Source organism: Erythrolamprus reginae, chromosome 2 (genome assembly GCF_031021105.1).
Source record: "Erythrolamprus reginae isolate rEryReg1 chromosome 2, rEryReg1.hap1, whole genome shotgun sequence".
NCBI classification, from domain to species: domain Eukaryota; kingdom Metazoa; phylum Chordata; class Lepidosauria; order Squamata; family Dipsadidae; genus Erythrolamprus; species Erythrolamprus reginae.
In genome coordinates, this window is record NC_091951.1 from 150,706,456 (window position 1) to 150,723,285 (window position 16,830).

General features: G+C 38.8%; 3 protein-coding genes across 12 annotated transcripts in view; 1 reads left to right on the plus strand and 2 right to left on the minus strand.

Moving 5' to 3' along the window:
• The window catches only part of UNK (unk zinc finger), a 56,612-nt gene extending 56,198 nt beyond the window's left edge, over window positions 1-414 (minus strand). For 3 of the 4 annotated variants that reach the window (XM_070739905.1, XM_070739904.1, XM_070739903.1), the window contains exon 1: window positions 184-405. In XM_070739905.1, the coding sequence (XP_070596006.1) occupies window positions 184-281 (98 nt within the window). In that variant the 5' untranslated portion in view covers window positions 282-405. Of the gene's footprint in view, window positions 1-183 lie in introns of all 4 variants that reach the window. The other variant, XM_070739902.1, reaches the window with a different exon arrangement.
• On the plus strand, window positions 76-8,114 carry H3-3B (H3.3 histone B). Of its 2 annotated transcripts, XM_070739911.1 has the most exons (5): window positions 76-603; window positions 4,950-5,574; window positions 6,011-6,152; window positions 6,497-6,650; window positions 6,838-8,114. In XM_070739911.1, the coding sequence occupies exons 3-5, from the start codon at window positions 6,025-6,027 to the stop codon at window positions 6,964-6,966; spliced, it is 411 nt and encodes a 136-aa protein (XP_070596012.1). In that variant the 5' UTR covers window positions 76-603; window positions 4,950-5,574; window positions 6,011-6,024; the 3' UTR covers window positions 6,967-8,114. The 2 variants fall into 2 exon arrangements, with proteins under 2 accessions (XP_070596012.1, XP_070596014.1); XM_070739913.1 differs by lacking the exon at window positions 76-603 and having other exon boundaries at window positions 5,432-5,574; window positions 6,014-6,152.
• LOC139161152 (uncharacterized) overlaps window positions 8,053-16,830 on the minus strand; it is a 31,678-nt gene continuing 22,900 nt past the window's right edge. For 3 of the 6 annotated variants that reach the window (XM_070739907.1, XM_070739906.1, XM_070739908.1), the window contains 7 exons: window positions 15,306-15,502; window positions 12,165-12,210; window positions 11,989-12,054; window positions 10,071-10,130; window positions 9,717-9,799; window positions 8,903-8,997; window positions 8,053-8,328 (listed from right to left, as the gene is read on the minus strand). In XM_070739907.1, coding sequence (XP_070596008.1) covers window positions 8,294-8,328; window positions 8,903-8,997; window positions 9,717-9,799; window positions 10,071-10,130; window positions 11,989-12,054; window positions 12,165-12,210; window positions 15,306-15,502 — 582 coding nt within the window. In that variant the 3' untranslated portion in view covers window positions 8,053-8,293. The remainder of the gene's footprint in view (window positions 8,329-8,902; window positions 8,998-9,716; window positions 9,800-10,070; window positions 10,131-11,988; window positions 12,055-12,164; window positions 12,211-15,305; window positions 15,503-16,830) is intronic. The other 3 variants (XR_011558076.1, XR_011558075.1, XR_011558074.1) reach the window with 3 other exon arrangements.

Genomic DNA, 16,830 nt, shown 5'->3' on the forward strand with positions numbered 1-16,830 from the left:
CAGACCGACCACAACCGGTTTCAGCCGGTTCCGGGCGGGCCGTTTGTTTCCGTGCGCGCGTGCCGCACGCTGCCCGCTGACGTCAGGCGTGTGTGGCGCGCGGGCGGGCAGGCGCCGGGCGGAGGGGTGCGGCGGCGACAGCAGCAGCACTAAGAAGCGGCTGCGGGTGTTCTCGCTACGTACGTGTAGTGCTGCGGCTTCTCGGGCTGCGCTTGGAGCGCGCTGGCGGGCGCCACCGGCCCGGTCGCAGGAGGCCCGGTCCCTACCGGGCCCTTCGACATGCTCCTGCCCTCCGCTCCCTCCTCCGCCACCCGCTACCACCGAGGAGGAGAGCTTTATTATTCACTCTGCGCGGTCCGCACGGAGACCGCAATGCGCAGGCGCTGCCGCCGCCATTACCGCCCCGGGTTACCCAAAGCATGCTGGGGCTTGTAGTCCCGGTGATGGCGGAAAATCCCCCTTTTCTTCTAGTAGGCTTCCGGCCCTTGAAACTACAAATACAGAGGGGCTCTGCGCTTCCTGTCCCGGATATTGTAACAGCGCAGGGATTTATAGGAGTTGTATTCAGAAGCAATCCGTCCATGGATTGCCTTCGAAAAAAATGTAAGCAAAGTTGCTGTTTCGCCAGCTGTGAATCGTTTAATTACGTCCCTTCCGTAAATACAGTACTGTCATTTCTCCATGTTACCATTATTAATCTGGAAGTAAATATTGCTAGATGCTGTAAGATTTGCTAGTGAGTGTGAATTAAGAGTGCAATTTAGGTGGTTATGCTAAAGGATTATGGTTCGCTGTCATACTAAAATAAATTTGTAAGAAGTCCAGTTTATTAAAAAGAAAAATAACATGCTAGGTATGATCTTTTCTTTGGATAACACATTGGTATTCCAACACAGAGAGACAGCGCCCTCAAAATTATCTCACAAATCTACAAATTATATATGTTGTTACAATAAAAACAGTGGGATTGTTGATCCTGAAGCAAAAGTTTAATTTCATATATTTGAGTTACTACTGGATTCTGATCTATCAAATATTTTGCCATAAGAAAAATGATGAGTGCCACAAGGCTTCCCTATAATAATATAAGTTAGCGGTACCTTGACAAATCTATGCCATAACAATACTTCATCTTTGTTATAACATGTCATGACCACATTTGATTACTCATATGGTAATCACAGAAAAATCTATGTTGTTCTAAAGAGTAAACAATGATTTGGTGGCACTTAATCATATGGTTACACTTTACATACAAAAACCTTTACAATTCTTACTTTGTCCCTAAAGTTAAGGTGGCATGAGTCAAAATATTTACCCTTTCCAATAAGCAAACAATACCATGTTATTTGTATACTGCCATGTTCCATATATATTCCTTAAAAGTAAATCCTGGTATATGTATTGTTCTGTACTGTTAATGCAATACAAATGCATTAACGAGTCTACGGAGTCTCCGAGTCTACGGAGAGGGGCGGCATACAAATCTAATAAATTGAATTGAATTGAATTAAATTTTGGATCTTCATTTGAAATCTTTGTGATGTTTTGTTTCATGGACCTTAATGTATTTTCCCTTAAATATTTTGTTTGGTTTGTTTTAAATATATAACATATTTTTAGGATTAAACCATTTTCTAACATCTGAGCAAAGCTTTTGATAGTCTTTCTCAGTTCTTTAGCATCTTTAGTAATATCTAAAATATATTATTTCAGTTAAGTATGACAATCAAACTTTCTTCAATGTAATTCTCCAGATTAGTTTAAGGAGAGCTGATCATTATATTTAATCTCATTCTATTTAATCTTTATTGGAGTCTAGGAATGACTGGTTCACATATAATGCTTAAGCACACCATTTGTTATTGTATGGAGCCAACCACTATCGTTTATAAATTACTTTGGGGCATGATGAGTGTGTGAAGTAAAGTATTATACTCAGCAGGGGATATATATATAGATATATAGCTATAGATATACAACTCAAAAATGGTAGTTTATTTGATAAGTAAACCTAGGCAATATGAAAAATGAAATACTGTGTTGTTTTTTGGCTATTATCTAGGATCAAGAAAACATTGTATAGATTTACTGAATTTCTACTGTATACAGATAAATTGTGGACTTACTGTAATTTATAATATTGTAATGAAAATAAGAACAATGATCATTCATATATCCAAGTGAGAATAAGTCAGTAAGAAACATTGTCATACAGTATCTAGCAGTGCGGGTGTGTGTGTGTTTGCATGTGCGGAGGAAGGGCATTGCATTATGGATGTAGGCATGCACACGTCTGCTATTGCGCGCACACACACCTTTTCAACACCTGAGCAAAAAAAGGTTTGCCATCACTCCACTACACCATCTACAACAGCGATAGTGAACCTATGGCACAGGTGCCACAGGTGACACGTGAGCCATATCTGCTGGCATGCGAACTGTTGCCCTAGCTCAGCTCCAACGTGCATGTGTGTGCTGGCCAGCTGATTTTTGGCTGGCACAGAGGCTCTGGAAGGGCATTTTTGGCTTCCAGAGAGCCTCTGGGAAATGGGGGAAGCCTTTGGAGCCTGGGGTAGGTGAAACACAACCTTACTGGGGCCCCCCGAAGTTAGGAAACATGCCATTTTTGGCCTCCAGAGGGCCAAAGAGGGGAGTTGTTTTCCTCCCCAGGCACTGAATTATGGGTGTGGGCACTCGCGCATGTGTGATAGCACATGCACACACTCTTTTGGCACCCGAAGAAAAAAAGGTTCGCCATCACTGATCTACAACATTGATGTGATATGTTTGAAGCAGTTCTTGGTTGCCAGTACATAGCCAGCTGCATTTTGCAGCAATGAGGACTCAGATTGTTGGGGCTTTATGTTGACTCTGTAAACCACTTAGAGGGCTGTAAAGCATTGTGAAGGGGTAAATACTTCTGAGTGCTATTGCTAATTTCCGTTTTCAAAGTCCCAAGCAGAGTATATTGCAGTATCTATCATCTGATGATGAAAGCATGAGTTACCACTTCCAGGTCCTTTCATCATAGATATGAACACAATTGGCACATCAGTCATATCTAGTAAAATTACATATTCCTGCTATGGATAGAATACAACAACTATCACCACAGTTAAGCTTCTTATTTACTATATTTGTGGAACAACCAAAGTACAAATTCACAACAGCTACTAAGGTAATTAATGAAACAGCAGAAGAGTATGCATAATGATTTGGAGCTAATATGGGACAATACAAATTGATTAGCACTCTTCTCCATGATGATTATACCATTATTTTAAAAAAATCAAACTACTTTCTATTGTACTGAAACATTAGTGGTGAAGATTGATTGAAGCAGGCTTTGTAACTCTTTTTATTGCTGAGTGTTAGGATCTAGAGCAGTGGTTCCCAACCTTTTTTTTGGCCATGCCCCACCCAAGCATCTCTAAAACCTTGATGCCCCCATCCGTGACATATACTTTTTACTATTCAAAAAGTGAACTCTATACATGCAGAGGAAGCCTAAAAGGCCATTAACTTGGTTTAAACAAGATTCCAATTGCCCCCATTAAAAATCAAATTGTCCCTCTGTGGGGCGTGGGCTCCACGTTGGGAACCAGAAATCTAGAGCATAGGATTGTGGTTTGGCTGGATAAATTTTTTTTTACTTGCATAAGAATTTTATTATTGTTCTAAATTGGTATAGTAGAACCCCACCTCTTTTTCAAAAACATTGCCCAATGTTCCACTATTTAATCCACCTGTTGCTCAATAGCCACATTTAACTTCAAAATGGCAAGGGTTTAAAATTTAGGCTAGAGAACTCCTATGCATTACCTATCTTTTCTTTAAAAACATTGATCAAACATATTTATCAGGGCAAAAGGAAAGGTTTAAATGGTCCTATAAATAAAGAATTAAACGATTCTTAAGAGCATCTGGGAGGTTATATGTTGCCTGTGCTAGTTCTATAATGAAGTAAGTTTCTTAAAATGAAATAAAAAGTTGCTTTTAATTGTATTTATCTACACTTGAAAATGTAATTATGGTTGATATTACTTTCTACCGTACCGTATCTAGTACTGGCAATATATTGGAAGAATATATATAGTCTCTGTGTGAATTGAATTGAAATAAGATTGTTAATTATATCCGGGGTTTTTTCTAACTTCAAATCTGATTTGTAAAACAGTACCTATTGTTTTTTAAAGATCTGGTTGGTTATGCATTACATTAAGTATGTTTTGTTGAGAGGCATTCTAGTGTAGCAATAATGCTAAAACAAATAAAGATTGCAAATTTATTGATAAGCATACTAGTAGTTTCTTTTCTGCTTTGTTAACCTAATTTAAGAATAACATAATTATTGATTTGTACCCATGTTCCTCCTGTAAGTGGCTAGAAATTAGCCATAGGATCCATAATTGCTACACAATTACATTTTAAAAAATATTGTTTTTTTATAATTTTGATGTGTTTTATTAGACAGTTGTATTTATATATATGTATATGACAGGTCCAAAATCATCCAGACAGCTTTCATAGCTAAGGTGGAGCTAGAATTTATGGTTTCGAGATTTCTAGCTGGTGCCTTACCCACTAGACTAGACCAAACTTGCCAAATTTAACTTGGTATGCATTTTATATTTAAAATACACTATTAACATTGTACTTTACACGCAACAGCCCAACTGTCATAAAGTCTAGCTTGATTCTTTGTAATCAGACTGATCTGTTTTGTCATTAAACATTTTGTACATATGCAATGTGTTAGTTTTGCTGCTAAAATATTATACAAACCAATTCTATATTTCATGTTATTTCTTTGAGGATTTTAAAATTAAGAAACCTTGGTATATGTTAGTTGTCATGTTAAAAGTACAATATTAGGAAAATGAAATGAAAAGTTGTGGTTTATGTGCTGCTTATAACTGAACTTTATAAATGTTCCTTATTTACAGATAACAAAGAAACTTTGAAAAATAAAATTTGATATGACGGCAAACGAACGTCAGGTACAATCAACTACGTCCTCCTACCTCTGCTTTCATTTCACATCCCCTTCCTATTTGCCACGCTGTGTTTTTTCTAATTTGCCCTCCCCATTGACTCCAGGACACTCAGAACGGGCTGCTTTTCTTTCCCATTGACTTTCCATTGTAGAGCTTTGTAACAAAAAGTAGGATCCAAACCATGTTTTCTATTGTCCAATGAGAACCACCAGCTTCGCTGCAATTGTCATTGGTTTGCTCCGGCCCACGGTAGCCAATCGCCGCGCGACTTTAACAACCAATGGGGTTTCGAGCTTCCATCCAATCGCGCGCAGGATGCGGGGAAACTGTCTTTGTATCAGCTAACGTCATGGCGCCGGCGAAAGCAGATGCCAATAGCTCCGCGCGTCGCGTGTCTGTATTGTGACGTCGTGACGTTTTAGGTTCCCTCCCTCTATAAAGGCAGCATCCCAGCAGAGGGAGGGGGACAGTTAAGGTTTCTACGAGGGCTGTGCGGTACGTGCCGATCGTGTATTTACAGCGGAAGTGGAGGATTATTTTTTTTTCTCGAAAAAAGGATTTGTTCGCGGAAGAGGTGAGTTTCGGGTGGGAGGGGGGCGGTAAGGGGGTGGGAGAGAAGAAAGAGGATCCCCGCGCTTTGGGGGAGCAAATGCTGTGACCAGTGGGTGGAGCGGTGGAAGGCCGCTTTGTTCTGGGTCGGCCGGAGACTTCGTGCCGGCGGGAGTTAATCGGGGCTGGGAACAGCAGAAGGGGAGCAAGCGTGGGCAAGCGAGAGAGGGAGAGTTCCTGGCGGTGCGCCTTGGCCCTGTGCCCGCATGGAGAGCGACGACTCCCGACACCTGCCCTCCCCTCCCGCCAAAGCGTTTCCGTCTCGGGGAGGAGGAGCACGAGTAGAGACGGAGGCTGAAGTGCGCCGGAAAGCCCCACTTAGGCCCGAGGGACTTTGGGAAATTTGAAGAAAGCTGCCCCGTCCGACCGTTCGTGGGATTTATGTGCGGTTTTTTTTCCAGAAGAGTGAAGCAAAATGGCCCGTACCAAGCAGACTGCCCGTAAATCCACTGGTGGCAAAGCTCCACGTAAACAGCTGGCTACTAAAGCTGCTAGGAAAAGCGCCCCCTCTACTGGCGGAGTCAAGAAACCTCATCGCTACAGGTAATTAAGAGACAAAACAAAATCTGGAATGTGTTTTTTAGGACAACCGCCAAGCCGGTCTGTGGAAATTAAAAAGGATTAAGAAGGGAGTGGTGCGCATTGTAAACGAAGTGAGCTTCTGCTGCTGTGATTTTAGCGTTAGCCTTGCTTATATTATAAGTGCCTCACTGCTGCTGAACCAGGCCAAGTTGACTAGTGGGGTTTTTTTTTTTTAACTTTTATGTAGTTTGTATTTTTACTTCTTTGAAACTATTTAGAAATTTCCTGGAGTTTTTATAATGCTGTGAACAGACTGGCTTAACTCCTTTCTCCCTCTCCTCCCCCCCCCCCAAATTTTTTTTCAGACCTGGCACTGTGGCACTGCGTGAGATTCGACGTTACCAAAAGTCAACAGAACTTTTGATTCGCAAGCTTCCCTTTCAGAGGCTTGTGAGGGAGATTGCCCAAGATTTCAAGACAGACTTAAGGTTCCAGAGCGCAGCCATTGGTGCACTGCAGGTATGAATCTATTCAAGGACTACTATTCTTTTATGTAGGGACAGGAGTAATGTGTCCTTATAGGTTACTGTCTAACCCGTGCTATGCTGGCTGGAGAATTCTGGGAGTTGAAGTCCACAAGTCTTAAAGTTCCCAAGTTTGGAGACCCCTGGTCTAACTGATACCTTGTTTTTTATCTTTCACATAGGAGGCCAGCGAAGCCTATTTGGTGGGTCTGTTTGAAGACACAAATCTCTGCGCCATCCATGCCAAGAGAGTTACCATTATGCCCAAAGACATCCAGTTGGCTCGTAGGATACGGGGCGAGAGGGCTTGAAAAGGAAGCAGTTTTTATGGTGTTTTGTAGTAAATTCTGTAAAATACTTTGGTTTCAATTTGTGACTTTTTTTTGTATGAAATTGTTTATAATATGTTACATTTGTACTTAAGTCATTCCATCTTTCACTCAGGATGAATGCTCACAGTGACTGTTCACATAAAACTCAGTGATGTGAGCCCTGTTGCTCAGTAGTGACAAGTTGCTAATATGCAGAAGGGATGGGTGATCTTTCTTGCTTTTCATGCATGTTTCTGTATGTTAATGACTTGTTGGGTAGCTAAAATTGTAAGGTACTAGAATTGATATAAATGTGTACAGGGTCCTTTTGCAATAAAACTGGTTATAACTTGATTCAAGTGTTTAACAATTGGGGCTGTTAAGTCTGACCATACATCACTGTGACAGAATGTGGACTTTCTAAAGGGGTAAAGTACAAGTCTTAACCACAGTGTAACTTACAGTTTCCTTAAAAAAAAAGTAAATCTGGCAGCTATAGAATACACTATGTGCATTTATAATAGCTATTTTATATATTGTAGTGTCGACATTTTTAAATTAAATGTTTTACATTCACATGAGTCCTGTCATTGTTGTGGGGAAAGTAGCATTTCTACTTGGGTTTCAAATCAAGTTGAAGCATGTTTATGCTTTGTATTTATCCCCAATTGCAGTAATAGTTTCCAGCAATTATGTAACAAGTCAGTAAATAGTCTTTCTGATTTTGACTTTTATGTTGGCAGAATAATTTAGGAACTTGGAAATGCTACTTAATTTCTTGGTTTACAGAATTATTTCAGCCTTGTTTCTAGGCTAATTAGGTGACTCATGGAAATGAAACTAGGTAAGAGCAGTCCAGCTTTCTGTGCTGCCTCTTAAAAAAGTAAGCTGTTCCAGATATTTCAACCCATTGAGAATATAAATTTACAGATTGTTTTAGGATTTTGTCTTGTTAAATAACTCAGAATGGGTATTTTAAATTTAAAGAAAATTGTAAAGTTGCCTGCTCAGAAACTGTTCAGTTATTTGTTTTATCAAACCGGTCTTGTTTTCCATGTAGATACGCTACCTTATGCAAACAATCTATTGCTTCAGCTTGATTTTATTCCATTTTGAAAAATAGGCAATGTAAACATTTGAAAAAGCAATTGAGTCTTTTGTTTGATTTATCTAGAACAATTGTATCTTGACAGAATTTTAATCTGTACCAAGCGACTTCATAATCGAAGAGTTGGCCCATCAAGATATTACTGATTGATATTAGGCTTTAGCAGGCCAGTGACGTTCCAAAGATAGATAGAAGCCCAGCAGCAAAACATCACATCTGTCAGACAAACCATTCTGTATGTTTAAATCCAGCAGCTAAGGAAACAAACACAATTTGTCATGTCTTGAATTATCTTTTGGACACATATATAGCTTACTGCTATATTCATAAATACTTTCATGCTAGATGTGTAATTGATACCAATCTAAAGAACATTTTGGATTTTAGTTCTAGGAATGTTTAGTCCAACAGTTAATGAAACAAAATTGATACAAGTTTGTAAAACTCCAGACATCAAATATTACAGAAGCACATTATGTTAAATATGCTGCCTTTGTTTACTTTTTTATTATGTTATCATGCTGTTAACAGGTATTTGAAATGTAAGAATGGATTAATTTAAAACCCTAACTAAAGTGATCATATAAAAGAACTATTAGCTTTATGCTGTACAGTATATACTTGGGACATAGCTGATTTGCCTTAGCAGAATTTCATTAATGCAACAGGACTCTGATTAATGCAGCAGCCCATCCCAACCTATGTATTCTGGAGAATGCCTAAGTGGAAGAAAGTTGCAGAAGAGGTAAAGCTGTGAAGTATAGAGTAATACATCTTAACAATACAAGAGCCATTACTACAACACGTATTCCAAAGCATATTCCTTACCAATCCGTTTGATGATTTCCCCACTTTCCTCTTCGGAATTTGATTCAAAAACTAGGCAATCAAAAGTGCTATCTTCTGGAGAGTCAGGGGAAGCTCTATAAAGTAAAGATGGTAACTTTAGATATTCAGTACATTTAAGATGGCATATGACTTAATTGCCTGTATGCAATACCATTCCTCTAATGCCCTGGTTCCAATGGGTGCACACCCTACAGGTGGGCAATTTGATTTTTGAGGGGGGCAATTGGAACCTTGTTTAAACTAAGTTAATGGCCTTTTAGGCTTCTTCCGCGTGATGAGTTCACTTTTTGAATAGTAAGAATTATATGTCATGGGCAGGGGGGCATCAGGGCTTTAGAGATGCTTAGGTGGGGCATGGCCAAAAAAAGGCTGGGAACCACTGCTCTAATGGATCTAAGTGATAAATTAAGCCATCAATACAACCGATTACTTGGTTTTTTCATGGAGGTAACCTAATAACCTTGGATACAAGCTAGTTTTCAACAACCCAATGTATTCAAGATAACATTGTATGTGGAAGGGAATATTTAATCATAAAGAGGTACTTTGGTGGAATATGTGCTAAACAGGTAATTAACATGATTCACAAAATCCAATAAGGAAATCCTTAAGATTCCTATATTGTTAGTACAGGGCACACTGAAACATTTGAATGTAATTGGTGGATACACCCTGCACTAAAATTTACTACTACTGTTATTACTACTACCACTACTACATGATTAATGGGGCTGGTAAATATAGTCTTGAAATATGTCACCACATGTGGATGGTTTTTCAAAATAAAACTTACAAGCAACAGAAAGCAAATACATTATGGTTATCCAGACGGCGTCCCACACAGGAAATGTCTGTGTAAGGATAATGGAAAAGAACCTGAAAATGGCAACAATTTGCAGTTAAAGCATTGGTCAACGCTCATTTTTTTGAATTATTTTTACTTGAAAGTCAATCAAGACAAAGATTAGATCCACAATTATAAAATAACTACACTTCGAAACATTTCCAGTGTCTATTTTAAAGAATGTCTTGCCCAGATTATAAAAAGTAAAGGCGATAAATTAAGAAGGCATGATCTTCGGAGAGGGGCGGCATACAAGTCTAATAAATTATTATTATCAAGCAGTCAGCAAACACACATTCTAACCTTTGAAGTCGTTTTGTGTTGAACAATTACTTCAGTTTCTTTGACATCGAATAAAATTTCCTAAAAAAATATTACAACTCTTAATAATGCTATTAAATAACAAAGTGTCCCTAAAAGAAACTTAAAATTAGACTTGCTATGTTTGCAATTTTCCTGTTTCTTTCTTCTACCCAGACAATATAACAACATAGATTCAGATGAATCACTTTACAGATCACTGAATTTACCACTTTTAAGAGCTAACTCAATTTCTGCAGATATTTAAAAAAAACCCAATGAAAACCAAGAATTTGAAAGTTTCATTAATGTAGCAGCATGACTTTTAAACAGTTCTATATGCAATGATCACATTTTTGCTTATCCCCAATGTCGCAGAGCATGAATTGAATGTGTTGAATTGATATCTAAATCATTAAAAACCCACACAACCAAATGAGCTATAATGACAAGTTGAACAAGCCAGTCCAGCTTAACACTGGTTGCCAAAGTCAGCCATCACTTAAATTACAGGTAAACCAGGAACAGGCAATTTTAGCATCTTCCTGTAGATGTTTTGGGTACAGTTTTCACTATTGATAGTGGCTTGGATAATATAAACATATTCTACTTATTACAGATCTGCAGTTGTTTCCGATAGCTAAACATTATTCCAAAATTAGATGTATTTAATGGATTTTGCTGGCTAGTATTGCTAGAGTGACCTAAATTTATGTTCCTTAAACTTTTCAAAACTAGGGAAAATTGGGATACTGAACTAAAACAGAGGCCAGACAGGTAGTCCTCAACTTGTGGCGGGTCTCTTAGCAACTATTTCAAATAGTACTTACAACTAAGTTCCAAAGTTCTAATGGCAGCCCTCTACACCCCCTCCCCCAGTCACACGACTGCATTTTGAGTGTTTGGCAACTGGCCTACATTTATGGCTGTCTGCAGCATCCCATGGACATAAAACCACAGTTTACAACATTTTTGGCAAAAATTGCTGTTTACTTCTAATCTGGGGAAAAAATATCCCATAGCGAACAAGTGGTTAATTTAACCACCACGACATTCACTTTATGACTGCAATGTTCACTTTAGGATGGAGACATTCATTTTATGACCACTGTGTTCATTTAACAACTGCTGTTGGCTCAATGACCATCACAAAAAAAGGTCTCAAAGTTGCTTTTTCAAGAAGCAACCGGACTTTCTGGGGGTTTTTTGAAGATGCTTTGCTTCTCATCCAAAGCAGCTTTTCAGAACTGGATGAGAGGCGAAAAGTCCAGTTTGCCTTTTGATAAAGCACCTTTGTGACAATCATGAACAGGATGACTGAGGAATCTCCAAAGACACCACAAAAAAAGTATATGTAAAACATTCCATTCTTGCACTGTCATAAAGCAGTAAGGACTGTGCAAGTCTGTGCCCAGATTCAAGCCCAGATGTTTTCTCCAGGCATGAACTTGATATGCGCACATTTTGCAACACATGTTCAGGGATGAGAAGTAGCAGAGAAAGAGAAATGTGCTGAGAAGATGATGGAAAAATCAAAGCTTGGACTCAAACGGTGGACTTCTGATACTTGATTTACTTCTGATACATAATTTAATGGCATTTCTCAATTAAAAACAAAAGTTCAACCATGTTCTGCCTTTAACTTAGATACAGTACTTTTCTTTACAAAATTTGTTGCACAGAACATGTTTTTTATCTAAAATTTAAGCCTTGTCACCTGTGGTGTTTTCTCATTTCGAATAGCCCTAGTTTCTAAATCCCTATTGACTATTAATTAAATTATTAAGATTGACATAAAAATGGGCTGTAGTGATCAAGATTCAATCTGCTAGTTTAAAAAACATAACTTAAAATAATGATTCAAGAGGAAAGGAAAGTAGTTTGAGAAACATTCATCTCTTATTCCCAGCATTAATCTTACCTGCTGTGATAAATGCTTATCTAACACCATGGTTATGCCTACGTCTAATATGCCTTTGCCTCCATACTGGAAAAGAAACCAAGAGATGAACAAAATGTGAGAAAAATGCAGACCTAAAAGTAGGATTGAAAACTGAACAACCGCCCCCCCCCCCCCTTTTCGAAATATAGTGTCACCTTTCCTACATTGGCCTGGCCTAAGTACCGCAGGTTGTACAGGATTCTATGGAGAAATGAGATTAAACAATTAGTTCAAGCAATCTCTGCACAGTTTCTTTATTTTCACATCAAGATGCAGCATATGAAAAAATTCCCAAAGCAAACTGAAGTAGCATTCACAAACGTTTGGGACTGAAGAGCTATGCTTGTTTCCCCTGCCCCTTGATCAGTAGTTCTTACTGACAGAAGAGGAAGAATTGTTCTACTACTACCATAGTAGACAGTACTTCTATCATGTATCTCACTAATAATGCAATCAAATAGTCTTAGTATCATCAAGACAGAAACCAAAAGCCCTGTTTTTAAAAGAACATATATATGTTAATAGGGCACCTCTTATATTGGTCAGTTAAGGTAAAATATATAAATACAGTTAATAATAACTATGAAAGAACAACCACAAATGATACATTGGATATCAACTACTATACTGTCTTTTGTAAATTACTCAGGACTCATTTATACTGCCAGGCATGGGGGAGTTGAGATATTCCTTCCCCCTAGGCCATTACAAGTTATGCATGGTAGGTTTGTGTGTATGTTTGGTTTTATAATAAGGGTTTTTAGTTGTTTTATTATTGGATTGTCACATGCTGTTTTTATCATTGTTGTTAGCTGCCCCGAGTCTACGGAGAGGGGCGGCATACAAATCCAATAAATAAATAAAATAAATACTAAAAACTATTAAAAATTGAGTGGTGTCCGATATTATCTTTTAAAATGTGATTTTTTAGTAAATTTTCATAATTTTATAGTTATTTAGATTTCTTGTATATTGTTATATTTAATGTTATACGCTACCCTGAGTCATCTCGAGAAGGGCGGGATAGAAATGTAATTAATAAATAAATAAATTATGAGAGCAGACTTTTGCCAAGACATAAACTCAAGTAATGAGAAAGAGTATTAAGTAATCTAAAGTATTCTTTTTATTGCTGAGATTTGAGCTCAAATCTCTGAAGTTCAGGAAGTTATCTGCTGATATTCTCCAGTCTTTTGCCTCAGTACATGAACCTACAAGGGCAGCTCTGGTCTGCTACTCAGTTTTCATGGATTCCTTCCCTATTTCAGGAAGGGAGATGCATTCCACTAAATTAATTTCGTATTCTGCCAGTAAGAAAATATTTATTTAGTATTCAGATTGTAATTACCAAGATTCACAACTGCATCCCACATAGTTACAGAGAGCTGGGTTATATCATCACCAGCAAATTTATACAAGGCAGCTGAGTAAAACCTAGCTGGCATGCCACGTATGCGATTGAGAAATGCAAAACTGCATTATGAATTTTCTGTATAATAATAGATGAAAATGGTGAATGGAAGAAGTTGATCTATCCCAGTTTGGGATACGTTATATGGAGCAGTGTTTCCCAAACCTTGGCCACTTGAAGATATCTGGACTTCAACTCCCAGAATTCCCCAGCCAGCAAATGCTGGCTGGGGAATTTTGGGAGTTGAAGTCCAGTTATCTTATTATTATTTATTTATTATTTATTTAGATTTGTATGCCGCCCCTCTCCGCAGACTCTTCAAGTGGCCAAGGTTGGGAAACATTGATATAGAGAATAAATCATGCCTGTGCCATTCACATTTCACAATGCAAAACATTTCCCTTCCACTGATTCTTGTACTTCCAGAAGGGGAGCAGGAGCGAGATACTCATTATACCATATGGGTGCTAAAGAAACAGCTTGTATGAGAACAGGCTGAAAAAAATGTTTTAAGCCATAGAATAGCATTTCTTAGTTTGGCCATTAGCTGGCTATTCTCCAACATGGTAGTGATTCCTTGTCACAGTTCGTACAGCTTTATAAGAGAGCAATGCATATATTATGATGTCTTCTCCAAATCTAATTCTCTTTCTGCACTTAGGAGACATTGTGTATGTTCTCTTACAAATGCCACCTAGCATTACTTTGCTCTACCTACAGCAAATAATCGCACAAAGATATCAGAACCTGACCTGTCTCAAGTGGCCTGTCTCAATTAAAGACCGTTTTCCACCTTTATTCCAAATCTACTACTTTTATTGTAACAGCTAGTCAAACCATGAGTGGGTTTTCCATAGGAAAAGGTGGGTTTTTCAAAGTGTAAAATCTTTTTTAAACTGAAGATCTCCATTGCACTCTATTAGTGCATCTATAATTTGCTGATGATTCAGTGCAGGTAACCTATTTATTTATTTATTTATTTTGTCCAATACACAATGAGAGTTTTGTGTATATATATATATACACTACACTATATATATATCAATACACCAGGGTGATTCGACACAAAGATATGTAACCTTTCCCTGGTGCAGAGCTGAAGGGATTGGATACTGTAGACTAGAGGATAATTATCTGCCTTACAAGGCAAAGGCTGCAGGTTCAAGTCCCAATGGATATGGCTAGCTGATGAGGCCAAAATAAGGCCGAAATAGATCTATCCTAGTCTCCCTTAATTTTCAAATTCAGCAAAAAAACATGTGACATATATATATATATATATATATATATATATATATATATATATATATATATATATATACAGTAATACCTCGTCTTACGAACTTAATTGGTTCTAGGACAAGGAAAGAAAGAAACAAAGAAACCCGAATACAGTATACCAAGACCGTCATACCTGTACCCGTGAAAATCTACAAAAACAAATATATATTTATTTATATATATATATATATATATATATATAGTGTGTGTGTATATATATATATATATATATATGTGTGTGTGTGTGTGTGTGTGTGTGTGTGTATACACACATAGTAAAATACATGATGAAGGTTATAGAGGAGATACTCATAGTAAAATATATCTATGAAAGAATAGAAAAGAAGATATAGTAATAGAACATATCAATGAAAGAATAGAAGAAGAGATATAGGAATAGAAGAAAGGTATAGGAGAAAATTTCATCTTTTTTGTAGTCACCAGAAATGAGGTTTGTGAGATCTGTTGCAGTTCTCTTTCAGGAGAACTGCAACAGTGGGTTAGATTTTGGAAATGATCTATCCACCCAACCAGTGGTGATGAGGTAGGATTTGTGAAAATCTGCCACACTTTGGTTTTTATAATTGCCCCGAGCAGCCACTACCTGCCTCCTTGCAAACATCGCTCCTCATTCTCTTCTTTAGATTTGTGTTCATATTGGAGATGGAAGCTGGGGATTTTTTCTCTGAGAACTTTTAGATAGGGCAACAATGGCTTGAACATTCCCCCATCGTGCCATTTCCACCGGATTAGGCGAAAGCTTAGTGGTTTGCCTTTCAGCTTCTGCAGTATTGAACCAGCCTGCAGTGAACAGATACATGGATGATTAGCAAGGGCCTCCTAACATTATCTACCAGGTTAGTTATTCCCTGTCCTTGTAATAAATCTGGCGCCTGATCTAAATGGTCACTCTGGTTACTACTAGGATATGTCAGTGAAGCTTATTAACTTATTGATTGGGTATTTTCTTAATGATTAAAAACCATAGCACAATATCCAAGTTGTTATCACTGAACATATAAGAGTTATCATGTCTTTTGCTAGCATATTCTTACTATAGTGAATTCCATAGTCAACCATATGTTTAGATTGGATTTGGCATTTTTGTTCAACTATTGAGTTTTGCTCAAGGGATAGGCAGACATTATAAGCTGTTCTGAATAAAGCTGCCTTTTGCATATCCACAACATGAAATCATAGCTGCAAGTTTGTTAGCTGGTGTTAGCATTTGCACACATGACATCCTTCCCAATAACCCAAGATGTTGTACGGTAATGTATTAGCCTAGAATTTGTGTGGATCCAAGCCTCGTGACCTTTTATAACTAACTGGTGAAAATTTTGTCAACACACAGATTTTTTATGTGATGTCCAAAACCTGTGTGCCAATAACCGCTGGGATTACTATGGCCAGCTAATTGCCATAAACTTTCAATCTTTCTTTTGATTTTCAGACTTTGATACTTTGTGATTTTCTCCAATTGGTGCGTTTTAAAACATGCACCAAGGCTCTCCTGACTGAGAGGCCTAGCATCTTCAACAATACATCAAACTGGCTCTGCAATGTGATATACTATGTGAATCAATAATACAGTGATCCCCCGCTCGTTGCGAGGGTTCCATTCCAGGACCCCCCGCAACGAGCGGGTTTTCGCGAAGTAGCGCTGCGGAAGTAAAAACACCATCTGCGCATGTGCAGATGGTGTTTTAAACTTCCGCAGCGCTAGCGAGGAGCCGAAGATTGGGGGGCGGCGCGGCTCTTTTAAAACATCGCCGCCGACATGGGGGGCTCGCTAGCACCCCCCCAAACCCCCAACCCGGGTTTGGGGGGGTGCTAGCAAGCCCCCCATGTCGGCGGCGATGTTTTAAAAGAGCCGCGCCGCCCCCAATCTTCGGCTCCTCAGCGGTGAGCGAGCGAGCGAAGCCAAGCCGGCAGCAATGTCGCCGCCGCTGCAGCCAACGCGCGCTACGATCTTCCGGGCCAGCCAGGCTCAGCGGATCAAGCCCGGCTCCTCTCGGCCCAGCATCCCGGGCCAAGCGGCTGCCTTCCGTGACTGAGCCTGGCTGGCCCGGAAGATCGTAGCACGCGTTGGCTGCAGCGGCGGCGACATTGCTGCCGGCTTGGCTTCG

What these genes read in the sequence shown, in the direction of transcription:
- H3-3B (XM_070739911.1), top strand. Translation starts at nt 6,025, where the DNA reads ATGGCCCGTACCAAGCAGACTGCCCGTAAATCCACTGGTGGCAAAGCT. An exon ending in AAGAAACCTCATCGCTACAG is followed by an intron (nt 6,153 to 6,496) that starts GTAATTAAGAGA and finishes ATTTTTTTTCAG; the next exon opens with ACCTGGCACTGTGGCACTGC. An exon ending in CAGCCATTGGTGCACTGCAG is followed by an intron (nt 6,651 to 6,837) that starts GTATGAATCTAT and finishes TCTTTCACATAG; the next exon opens with GAGGCCAGCGAAGCCTATTT.